Source organism: Bombyx mori, chromosome 15, assembly GCF_030269925.1.
Source record: "Bombyx mori chromosome 15, ASM3026992v2".
Classification (NCBI taxonomy): domain Eukaryota; kingdom Metazoa; phylum Arthropoda; class Insecta; order Lepidoptera; family Bombycidae; genus Bombyx; species Bombyx mori.
The window spans coordinates 6,014,473-6,027,765 of NC_085121.1; the positions used below are offsets into that span (position 1 = coordinate 6,014,473).

The 13,293-nt window shown below is 40.6% G+C and overlaps 2 protein-coding genes across 2 annotated transcripts in view; one reads left to right on the forward strand and one right to left on the reverse strand.

Annotated features, from left to right (window-relative positions):
* LOC119629658 (uncharacterized) overlaps positions 1-13,293 on the forward strand; it is a 378,532-nt gene that overhangs the window by 296,940 nt on the left and 68,299 nt on the right. The gene's annotated exons all lie outside the window — the stretch shown is intronic.
* On the reverse strand, positions 90-6,390 carry LOC101745620 (zinc finger protein GLI1). Its single transcript, XM_004928519.5, has 4 exons — positions 1,487-6,390; positions 1,159-1,394; positions 922-1,069; positions 90-824 (listed from the first exon to the last, which is right to left on the reverse strand). Exons 1-4 carry the CDS (start codon positions 1,613-1,615, stop codon positions 129-131), a joined length of 1,209 nt encoding a protein of 402 aa, XP_004928576.1. The 5' UTR covers positions 1,616-6,390; the 3' UTR covers positions 90-128.

The window sequence follows — 13,293 nt, forward strand, 5'->3', positions numbered from 1 at the left end:
GCGGTCTCCAATTTTATATTAAATACGTTTAAATGGGCTTAGGAATTGCGTATTTTCGAATTGAAGGCGGAGAAAATAATACGAGGAAAAGCGGTGTTAAATGTTTTTATTATATTATTCAATAAATATTAGCTTTTGGTGCTTAAATCTAAAGGTAAGTCTGGCCGTCTGACTACTTCTTCGATCGGCGCGCGTTCAATAGGTTTAGCGCAGATAAGATTCAAAGGCATTTCATCAATAGATCTATATCTTTTAGGGTTTTCCTCGATATTGGTCATGGAGACGTCTAGACGAGGCTGCTCCTCGTACGTAAATACTTTCTCGTTAATGCTCCGCCTCAACACAGGAAAGTTTACGTTCGAGTAGTAAGTTCTATACGCGTGCTCGTACATTTGCGTGTACTCGATGTAGGACATCTCGTTTGATGGGACTCGTACAGGATAGATCTGCTCGATAGGGCGGAGGTACGTAAATTGATCGACTGGATATGAAATTTGTTGAGGGATTAGTGAGTCCGCCACTAGTGGCTTGTAAGGTACCGTCGGTGACATGCTAGGTGTGCAGTTGATGCACGTTACTGGCGACATCGGCTCGCTCATCACGCTCTCTTTGGGCGAAGTGATGGGACTACGTGAGTCCGATTCTTGTTTGGCAATCTGTTCGGCTGTGTAGTGCTTGTACGTTTTGACGTGTTTCCTTAAACTGGACGGATCTGTGTAACGTTTGTTGCATCCAGGTACTTTGCAGCAATAAGGCTTCTCCACCGCATGTGTCCGCGTGTGCTTGAAACGGTCGCTCGAATTAGAATAGGCTTTACCGCAACCCTGCAGATAGAACAGAAAGTTAATTTTAAAGTACCATAACAGATGAAGAACACTTAAAAGAAAAAAAAAAATGGTCTTGACATTCAAACGTATTTACCTCATATGGACACACGTAGGGCTTTTCTCCGGAATGTGAACGGAGATGAATTTTCAAGTTTTCAGCTCTGGAAAAGCTTTTATTGCACTGGTTGCATGTGTGCGGACGCTCGTTTGTATGTGTTCGCACGTGGACTAGCATTTTGTATCTGTTGATAAGATAATTAGGAAATTAGCGATCATTTTTAACATTGACAATTTACGAACGTGTGCGTAACGCATTTTGCATCGTACAAACCTTGCATTGAAACCTCTCTGAGGTCTGCTGCATCCTCTCCAGCCGCAGTAGAAGAGTCCGTCTGTGTGTGCGATTGCGTGCGTGCGTGCGATGTGTGCGGAGAGTCTCGCGACACTCAAGCACCTCGCACCACACCCGTGCCAACCGCAAACACCTTCCGCCTTTTCGGCGGTCTCTCCGTTGGTCTCGTACGACCGCTCGGGGGATGACCCACCCGACGAATCCTCATCTTCTACCTGGTGGCGAAATAACATTTTGTTAGTACTTCAAGTACTTAATGAAACACGCAGGTCCTATGATCACGGTTTACGATAAAGACCAAACGTACTTGTGGAGGCATAGGCGCTAAAGGCACGGGCCTCGCGAAGTATGGCGCGAAACGCTCGGCGGGCATCCATCGTGGGATCCTGCATCCGTCGCCGCGTATGTCTGATCTCCATTGAGGAAACACCAACATGTTCGCAATTATACTGATGAACTGTCACAAAACAAATACTGGTTGTGGTCACGGCGCGGTCGCCGCGGACAATGATGGCGAGAGCGTGCGCCGCGTACTTATAAAACGTCTCGAAGTGACAACGCGCTGATAAGAGGACGAGTCCCCCGCGAACACACTGTCTGCCTTTTCATAACATTTCCTACCAAATTTACAAAGTTGCTGGTTACATTTCAATTTACGTTTAGTTATTTACCAACGTTTCAAAGTTTTCAATAAAAACAAACGGTCTGTTGGATAAGCGAATTCAGAGTAGTCGTGTGGTGTAATGTTAGTAGCGTTATCGGTAGCCGCCTGCTGCGGCCGATGTCCAGTTTATACCGGTCTGATGATAGACCACAGTTCAATAGGTGACTGATATCGCGATGTCGGAGCGAGTCGACCCCTTACTGGTTCTTATTTACGAACATCGTATTTCTTACGATTAAAAATATGTATTCTTGTACAAAGTGCACTATTTAAACATCTTGTTACTTGAGTAGATCCATTTCATCTGTTTTAGTAATGAAAAATACATATTTCGGTATTTTAATGTCACAACTGTATTTAAAAGGAATGTTGTAATTAACAAAATATTCCATTTAATGTTTGTAGAAAGTAATATTTATGAAATAATGTGTATCTAGGATTTTTTTAGAAACAGCAAATATTTGTGTTGAACAAATAAATGACGAGAAACAAGATTTTATTATAATTTTATTATCAGATATCGTTTTTCATGAGATGTCATTATTTAAGAACTAAATATTAGCGAATAATGAATACATTGTTTCAATAAGCCATCTGCATACGTTACTATATTTATTGCTTTCGAAGGCACCATAAGATCCTTATTTTGATGTGTTTCATTGTGGCTGAGGAGTATAAACCGCTGCCGTCAGGTGAAAATTGTTCAAACCTCGTTGGAAAAAGAACAAGGTTAAGATATGTTGTGAAAAGGAGTTTGTGGATTACAAAGGATGGTACAGGCAAAAATGATCTCTGGAAATACTTGACGGACCGTTTGCCCTACCGAATAGACAACTGTTGTGTTATATTTTCTTTTATTGCCCTTGTAGGCAGACGAGCATACGGACCACTTGATGGTGAGTGGTTACCGTCGCACATGGACTTCAGCGATGCTAGGGGCAGAGGCAAGCCGCTGCCTACCGCTTAATACTCTCCACAAGCCTCGTATGAAGAAGGACATGTCATAGCGCTCGGGAAACACCGTGGAAGGGAGCTCATTCCATAGCCGGATGGTTCGTGGTAAAAAAGATCTCTGGAAACGCACTGTGGATGACCGCAGTGGCTCCAGGTAGTATGGATGAACTCTACTCCTGTGGCGGGCGGTGCGATGGTAAAAACGAGATGTCGGTATCATCTCGAACAATTCCTCAGAGCACTCCCCATGGAACAAACGGTTCAAAATACAGAGGGAACCGGAGTCCCTCCGCAGACCCAGAGGTTCCAAACGATACTTACTACTTACTTCGAGTTTCTCTCAAAAGGCGAGAACAACAATCTACATTTTCAGGAGTGGCTCCTTGTACACAACCTTCCTCATTGGTATGAAGTTTCCGTGGACTAAATACTACTTATGTGAGATTAATAATGTAACTATTTGACGACTCAACCCTTCGACTGTTACCAAAAAGATTTCATTTTGTGGGAAAAGCTTTATAAAATTTTCGATGGATTGGATTGGGATCTCTAGTCCAACATACCAATTGTTTTCTTCGATGTCCCTTGTAACCGTTTACGGGGTATATCAGGCCGGCTATAGGAATATCTACAGATCCTGTTTTGCTTTAAGACGAAACTTTATTTTGCTTAACATAGGTGATGAATTAGACTCTTCCGTAATGCTACCGTAATGTCCGACGTTGCTTCGTCTCTGACAATTTTTAGGTACCTATTCAACATTAAAGCTGTATCTACTAAATGCCCAATCAAGACTTGTTAAGCTATCCTTCCTGTTAAGTGAGATTTAAAATTGGTCATAGTTACATGCTTGCCTACGCTTATAATTAGGCCCCACCGTTGCTCTGCCCCTTCTTAATACTAAGTGCTGCTGTGGTTACCTGTCCCTGCCAACGCCATCGAAGAAAGATTTATCTTTGTTGGATAGTGCAGAGTAGATCGTAAACTCTTGGATGTTATTGAGAATAAAAAGCCTCTCATTAAGATAGCAAAATATGGACACCATGATGGGCCGCCGCCTGTCTTGAGAATGAGGGTGATGTGTTGCTCTCGGGCCAAAACGAAAAACTCAAGGTACAAATAAGGCGGTGGTAATAATTTCTGCGAGTGCAAATATAACAATTAGGGAGAAGATGAGGAAGTTAGGTAAAAAAATAAAGATACTATTACCACTGACGGGACATGAAAAATGAGTAGTAAGTAGATCGAGGTCAGACACGTCTATCTTACGAACAACATTCGGACCGATTATCGAGAATTGATACCATATAATCCCCTTTAAATTTGGTTAGCGTTATTGGATGGAGAAGTACAACGTTAAAGTTATGATGTAATCATTCTTGTTGAGACGTCGGCGAGCTTAGACAGATCTGACTAAATGATAACTATCAGATATGTGTTAGGACTTAGGAAAAAATTACCTGCAGACGATGCGTGAATTGTACTTTGGATATGTCGTGCTATTCTTATCTAATCACGTGGAATCGTCTACCGATTTCCGGGCTCACTAGATGTTACAACTTTGGCGTGAAAACTTTGTGTTTTACGTTGCTTATCTTGCGAGTGAAGGAAACTGAATAACTGCGGAAAAATCAAATATCACTCACGTCTTGTGAAATTTCCCTTTAAGATGTGTTAATAGGAATTAGAAGTTAAATTTTATCAACATCCGAATGTGTGCGGATTTAACATTTTACGGTAATTACGTTGTTGTAAAATCTTATTTCTTCGTTAAATGTTAATGTGATATGATATAATATACGTAATTTGTTAATTTTATATACTATATACAAATGGGTGCAGTTTTTTTATTGAGCCAGCTCAACTACGGATCAAAATGACTGGATGCTTCATATTTCATTAATCGTTCAATCTACATGACAAAGCGTATAACATCACCTATTTAAAAACAAGAGTAAATATACTGCAGAATTATGCGTCATTGGATTACTTTGTTCGTCGAACCAGTGTGGGTAATTGTGTTATCAGCTGGGAGTGTTGTAGTGCGTGTACACACACGTCTGTGTTTGTGACGGAGCGTCGTCGGCCCCCTGCGGCCGGCTGGCGGCGCGTGCGTCGGTTTCAGCCGGTTCTCTTATCATAGTGTTGACTGTTGTTGTCTCGTACCTACTATCTATGTTCACTTTATGAAGGACTCAATAAAATATGACACGTTTCTGGTTTTATGATTGATTTAATGATGACGCAATGACGTGAGTTCATCAGATACTTTCAGCTTTGTTCTAAATCAGGACTTTTCATGGGACACGCACGCAAGCACGTCTAATTAGAAACGCAAAACTATATGCAACGATTTCAAATACAAACTTTCCATAAATTCGGAATATGAAAATAATCAAATTAAAAGACCGATTGTTTTGAGATACCTACAAAATAAAATTATAAAAAATGTGTATACTTTTTTGTGCAAAAATAAATAAATAAAGCTAAGTTATGAAACAGACTATAGTTGGTTAGTTTATATTTACTATAAGGTACATATATTTATTCTACTTAATAAAACTTTAAGTACAATGAAGTGTTTTTTAATGTAAAAGGAATATATTATTTAGTTTTGAGGCATTCGTTAGGTACCCTATCCTCATGTTCAGAAAAAGTTTCTTTAAATTCCATTAATTAAATTTCACGTTGGAAATAGAACTTTGAAAAAATTGCTGGTTATTTATACCTCATAATTGTAAAAAGAAGTAAATATTCATGTTGAATACGATATGTCATTTAACAAAAAAATGCTGACTAACATTTATTTCAAATAAATGTAAAAATAATAAAAAATATTATAAACTTGTAACAGCATAAAGGTTATATGAAAATACTTATTTTTTTAAAAGTTGATCCATAATAGCTTGTTCGCTGGGTATCAGTAGTAGTTAGTGTGGACAAGCGAATCTATCGGTGCTTTCCCGTTATAACCGGTTACTGGTTATCAAAACATTACATGTGTTTCATCACATGATCGAAAGACGGATTTTTATTTAGAATATAAAATGAATAACAAAATAATTAACCAATAACTTAAATAATGCAATTTTAACCGATTCAATTGCAACGTCAGTTTGTCTTGATGATTGATGCTCGTGGCTTCTATCATGTATAATTTTTTTTTTTTTATATTGCTTAGATGGATGGACGAGCTCACAGCCCACCTGGTGTTAAGTGGTTACTGGAGCCCATGGACATCTACAACGTAAATGCGCCACCCACCTCGAGATACAAGTTCTAAGGTCTCAGTATAGTTACAACGGCTACCCCACCCTTCGAACCGAAACGCATTACTGCTTCACGGCAGAAATAGGCGGGGCGGTGGTACCTACCCGTGCGGACTTCCAAGAGGTCCTACCACCAGTGATTACGATAATTTTGCGGGTTTGATTTTTATTACACGATGTTATTCCTTCACCGTGGAAATCAATCGTGAACATTTGTTGAGTACGTATTTCATTAGAAAAATTTATACTCGCCTGCGGGATTCGAACACCGGTGCATCGCTACATACGAATGCACCGGACGTCTTATCCTTTAGGCCACAACGACTTCAAAATCTATCGTATTGTATTTCTATTATATTTGATCGCTTCAGAGTTTGGGTGGCAAATAATGGACAGTCGTTCCTTGATATTAAGCTTCTTAAGTATGAAATCGTTGAAGCGATGTGATATACTAAAGTATCTACTAATAAATTTAAAAAGCATCTTATTCATGTAATTTATTGTGGGTACTTCCATTTTATATTTATAAAAACAATATTTTTGTATCTGTATATGAGCCTATGAGCTCAAGGCTTGTTGTGGGTACCAATACCCTAAATACTATAGTGTATCAAGACAGCGGTGCCTGTCAATGCGGGATTTCAACCATAAGAAGTTAGGTTGAAAAGGAACGAAGATACTGCTACTACAGTTTACTGGTGGTAGGACCTCTTGTGAGTTCGCGCGGGTGGGTACCACCACTCTGCCTATTTCTGCCGTGAAGCAGTAATGCGTTTCGGTTTGAAAGGTGGGGTAGCCGTTGTAACTATACTTGAGACCTTAGAACTTATACCTCAAGATGGGTGGCGCATTTACGTTGTGGATGTCAATGGGCTCCAGTAACCACTTAACACCAGGTGGGCTGTGAGCTCGTCCACCCATCTAAGCAATAAAAAAAAATACAGAAGGATAACTGCAAAGTAAGAGCAGCGGCATATCTCTATAATAACCAGACATACGAGTTTTATTGAGATTAGCAAGACAACGCATTCCGTAGCTCTGATAATATTCTCTACTGTCATTCTGTTTAGAAACATTCTTCATATACATGTACAAATACAGGGTGTATGCGATAATTTAATGTTTAATGTGGTTCTAATTTAGCGATTTGGGACACGAATCTTGAAAATTTTGTAATGGTCCGTCTATACCCGATCATTTTCGATAACCTGTACAAATGTTCGAAGAGTTATTCTGTTGCAGAATAACTCCAAGGACTGGTCTATTTAGTTCTCTACGACACACTGAAGGGCGCTGAAGATAGGGTCTCCCATATAAACTTTCGAAGAAATACAAGACTAAATCATTGTGTATTTTCAGTGGGACTCACGTGTCAACATGTGCGGCGATATTTATCCATAAGACAACGCAACTCTAGTTATTTTCTGTCAACGGTTATCATTAAATACCGACATTAATGTCTTGTGGATAGATTAAAGCTTATATACCTACGTGGGTAGGCTACAATGTGCAAAAGGAGAAGGGAAAGGGTTCATACAAACCACAAGAGGGTAGCTAAAAGAGACTTCCAATGCATCTTACGTGTACGCGTGAGCGGGTGTTATCAGAGAACAAAGCCTCGGCTCATAGCTCATTGAATGCCATCTGACCAACACCAGCTATTCTGAAAACTGTTGCATCGTGTAGTCAAATGCTCAATAGAGAGAGAGAGAGAGAGAGAGAGAGAGAGAGAGAGAGAGAGAGAGAGAGAGAGAGGGAGGAAGAGTGAGAGAGAGAGAGAGAGAGGGAAGGAGAGAGAGAGGGAGAGACAGAGAAGGAGAGAGAGAGAGAATACACTTTATTGCACATCAAAACACAATTTACATTCAAAAAACAGTAAAAAAGCAGATACATTTGTACAATAGGCGGTCTTATCGCTAAAAACGATCTCTTCCAGACAACCGTTTAATTTACAGAAATTCTAGAAGATATAAAAATATAGCAGGTATGTTGCGGTGTACCATAGACAATACATACTAATATACTTACACACATATAATAAATCAACAGTATGGAAATGATAAATGATAATGATGCAACAAACAGCATTAAGCAGATAAGTAGTGTTCCTTCACCATTCTTTTAAAACAGTTTAAAGTTGGAGCACTTCTCACTGCATCCGGCAGAGCATTCTATAATCGAACCGCCTGGACGGTGAATGAATTGTCAAAGAATGATGATGAATGCGCCGGCATTTTCACTCTCAGGCTATCCGATGATCTCAGGGAAAAATTATGCATATCACCTAGGAACTCGAAACGTTCTTTGAGATATATGGGGGGTTAAAGAGAGTACAATATAGTAATGAAAGGACATGAATATTGCGGCGAAGGCGAATTGGTAACCACTTGAGTTTAGTGCGAAATTCAGATTTCGCACTAAACTCAAGTTAGTCTCTTATTGCGCTAACAGGGTTCCGTCTTCATGGAAGACTGCCCACGTCCACCCTATCCCCAAGAAGGGTGACCGGTCGGACCCATCGAGCTATAGGCCTATCGCGATAACTTCCTTGCTTTCCAAGGTGATGGAGCGAATAATTAATATACAACTCCTGAAGTATCTGGAGGATCGCCAGCTGATCAGTGACCGACAGTACGGTTTCCGTCACGGTCGCTCAGCTGGCGATCTTCTTGTATACCTTACTCACAGGTGGGCTGAAGCCTTGGAGAGCAAGGGCGAGGCTCTTGCTGTGAGCCTTGATATCGCGAAGGCCTTCGACAGGGTCTGGCATAGGGCACTTCTGTCGAAGCTACCATCTTACGGAATCCCCGAGGGTCTCTGCAAGTGGATCGCTAGCTTTTTGGATGGGCGGAGCATCACGGTCGTTGTAGACGGTGACTGTTCTGATACCATGACCATTAACGCTGGCGTTCCACAAGGTTCGGTGCTCTCCCCCACGCTTTTCATCCTGTATATCAATGACATGCTGTCTATTGATGGCATGCATTGCTATGCGGATGACAGCACGGGGGATGCGCGATATATCGGCCATCAGAGTCTCTCTCGGAGCGTGGTGCAAGAGAGACGATCAAAACTTGTGTCTGAAGTGGAGAACTCTCTGGGGCGAGTCTCCGAATGGGGTGAATTGAACTTGGTTCAATTCAACCCGATAAAGACACAAGTTTGCGCGTTCACTGCGAAGAAGGACCCCTTTGTCATGGCGCCGCAATTCCAAGGAGTATCCCTGCAACCTTCCGAGAGTATCGGGATACTTGGGGTCGACATTTCGAGCGATGTCCAGTTTCGGAGTCATTTGGAAGGCAAAGCCAAGTTGGCGTCCAAAATGCTGGGAGTCCTCAACAGAGCGAAGCGGTACTTCACGCCTGGACAAAGACTTTTGCTTTATAAAGCACAAGTCCGGCCTCGCGTGGAGTACTGCTCCCATCTCTGGGCTGGGGCTCCCAAATACCAGCTTCTTCCATTTGACTCCATACAGAGGAGGGCCGTTCGGATTGTCGATAATCCCATTCTCTCGGATCGTTTGGAGCCTCTGGGTCTGCGGAGGGACTTCGGTTCCCTCTGTATTTTGTACCGTATGTTCCATGGGGAGTGCTCTGAGGAATTGTTCGAGATGATACCAGCATCTCGTTTTTACCATCGCACCGCCCGCCACCGGAGTAGAGTTCATCCATACTACCTGGAGCCACTGCGATCATCCACAGTGCGTTTCCAGAGGTCTTTTTTGCCACGTACCATCCGGCTATGGAATGAGCTCCCCTCCACGGTGTTTCCCGAGCGCTATGACATGTCCTTCTTCAAACGAGGCTTGTGGAGAGTATTAAGCGGTAGGCAGCGGCTTGGCTCTGCCCCTGGCATTGCTGAAGTCCATGGGCGACGGTAACCACTCACCATCAGGTGGGCCGTATGCCCGTCTGCCTACAAAGGCAATAAAAAAAAAAAAAAAAAAAAAGATACCTACATGATCATATTTCCGTAACCCAAATATGAACCTTATGCAGAAATTTTGTAGCCGCTCAAGTTTATCAAATTGTGTTTCGGTTAGATCCGGATAGCTGGAATCGGCGTAGTCAAGAATTGGAAGAAGTAAAGACTTCAAATTAATCATTGAGAGAAAATGTACATATGTTAATGGCTCTCTAAGGAGTCACCCTGTATATGAAGCTACTTAAAATTTATGAGAATGAAATCGTGGACAGTTTTGAAAGTCATAGACTAACAGAGATCTCGGCGTAAAACTTATAGTGATAATATTAAGTGTTAGTAGATAAGGCACTTTTATCCTTAGTCTGTCCACGCGACATTCACAAAGTGTCACGTGCCGCATGCGTGGTTATTTAGTACGAGTAATCATGCGTTTTCCGCAAGACTTTGCCAAGCATTACGTTGAATTGCTTTGTAAAACCTTTAATATTTAAACTTATATGGCCGGCATTTCGCAGTATTAACGTTCTGTTTTAACATCTTAGCTTGTTGGAAAGTAACGTCTTGTCACTTTATGATTTAAAACGGCTTGGTGTGTTTGTACGAAATCTTTCTTAGAAGTTCGCATTGCACAAATAAGTTATTTACAAACCGTTAATTTAAGTATTTAACGCGTGTGTTACCCGACTGCCGAAGGAGGGTATTGTATTTCGAACGTATGTGTAATTTTAATTCTTTGGTACGGTCTTAGAGCCTTTAATTTATTAACTGATTACAACATAGCATTCATCATTCGTATGGTATTTAGTACCTCTTAAGGTAGATTCGTCGCATTTGTGAGAGTTACGTAGAGTATTTTATTTCAAATGGTGTCCACACAAACAAACTCAAGGTAATCAAATAGCTATAATGCACAAAACAAATACTAGATTTATATTATTATGTATTATAGTATCAATATTACCAAAACTGTAGTAAAGTTATTTGCATAGTACAAGGAAAGAAATTAAATATTTTTGTGTAATATAAGCGTTCCCCCAGTGCATTTGGTTTTATCAAATAATGTACATGTTGACACGTTAAACTCAGTATAATAAATAATATGTTAAGCCCTGGATGATGGAAATATTAAGTATTAATTTTTACAGCAGTTTAAAATTATTCTTGTCATTTTTATGATCCTTTATCGAAATGTCTGTTCCTGATGAAATCCTTTTTTCAATATCGACCTTTTTTATCCTTGTTTCGAAGGTTCATGCTCACCTTTGTTCAAAAAAGTAAGTGAGCTTTTTTAAAATCTGGTAATTGTAATGGTACTTGTTAAATGGCCGAATGGTTACTTTTTTATATTTTTTAATTTTATATTTGAGAGGTTACTGTTGGCCCGGAGGCGTTTCCAGTTTTACCAGAGCAGGTGGGCGAGCAAAGGCTCAGGCAGGAGGGGTGGGATTTGCTGACAGCTACCCGAGCGCCACCAAAGAAGACCTAACAACCCAAGAGTAATTGCTTCGCGAATGAATACTCCCGGATCGGAATCGCGACCCGCTGAGAAGATCTGGCGAGAAACTCAGCGGGCTGATCTTTAGGTTAGGTTGCACGTCGAACTCGGCAGAATTCGACGACAATTACCGGGGTCTCTACTCCTAGTGTTAGAGCTAAAGGTGTCTAATGCAAGGGTTGTTGGATCTGGTGGATCCGTAAGGCTTATTGCTGTCGGACTATAGTATGCTTTTAATTATTTCCTGAGGAAGTGGTGTTCTACATTGTTATTGAAGGCTTCTCTATTCTACCATTTTTTATTGTAAGAGTGTGTAGGACATTGTTGTGTGTGAATAATGGTTGCCAACTTAATAATTAAATTCTTCTGAAGTACGCCATATAAAAAGCACTGAATAGTATTGTTTCAATATGCCGTATTGTGTGCATCTGACATCCATATCCCTACAAGAATTGTTGAAAATATAATAATAAATTCAAAATGACTGTGATCGGAATGGATTAGCTTCTTTAAAACAAGCAATTAAAAATAAAGATCCTATTTGAACATTAATTTATAACACGTAGTCTTAATATTCGCAGACCGATTTTTTCATGCTCAGGTCAAGCCACAAGTAAACGATTTTCCGGATGTGATTGGTAAAGCTACTACTAGAAATCAATAATACCAGCTCTATGTATTTACGGTTACTTTAATTAAATTCTATAAAATGCAACTGATAAAAGCAAACAAGTTAAAAATTTGACTCACCATAACTGCTCGTTTTGAAGGTCGGGCTACCGCTTGTATTTGAGTTGAATCGTTGGGACAGCAGCGCGTGTCCCGGTGGACAGCGCCGACCACTCTGTCTTTTCCCGCCAAAAGCTCATGACGGCTTCGACCACACGCGAACCACGCCAAAATAAAATTTCGAAAATAGCTCACGCGATTATACCGCGGTGAAATTAAAATAGTTTTACATACGTAACGACGCTCGGTGCGAGTGCGTAAAACCGATTTCCCCCCTACAGAGTTTTCATGGGATTTGGGGTGTTTTTAAGATACACCCGACAAATTCATATTGCATATTGCAGAACAATGCTTATTTTAATAGGATTACATTTTGTTGTTTACCTGCAACAAATCAATGTATTCACTGTAGGGTTGTGATTTCTGTGAGTGAATCGGTCCGTAACCCACCGCCTTATCTATTTCAGTAGCAAAGCAAGTCTCTTTTGAAACCATAAGTCAATACTATCGAATTTTCTACTTCAGGTGAAGACCGGGGACCGGGATTTTGATGTCTGCGATCAGACCAGGCGAGTCAATCAGTACACTCATCTACACAAGGTGATTTTAAAACCCATTCCCCTGGTAGAAATACTGAAAGTAAATTTGATTTTTAAATTAGAACATCTCAAGCTTTGTTGTATAGAAATACACTGCATAGAAATACAATAGCTTATTGTTAACCAATATTTAATTAACAACTAAATTGATTGTTCAGTAATACCTACCAGGTTTTCCAGTTCACTGCGAAGAAGTACCCTATTGTCATAGTGCCGCAATTCTAAGGAGTACCCCTACAACCTTCCACGAGTATTAGGATACTTGAGGTTGACGTTGACAAAATGCTGGGAGATCTCAACAGAGCGAAGCGGTGCTTCAGGCCACGACAAAGACTTTTGCTTTATAAAGCACAAGTCCAGCCTGCCGTGGAGTGTTGCTTCCACCTCTGGACCGAAGCTCCTAATTTTTTATTTTTTTATTGCTTAGATTGGTGAACGAGATCAAAGCCCACCTGTTGTTGAGTGGTTACTGGAGCCCAT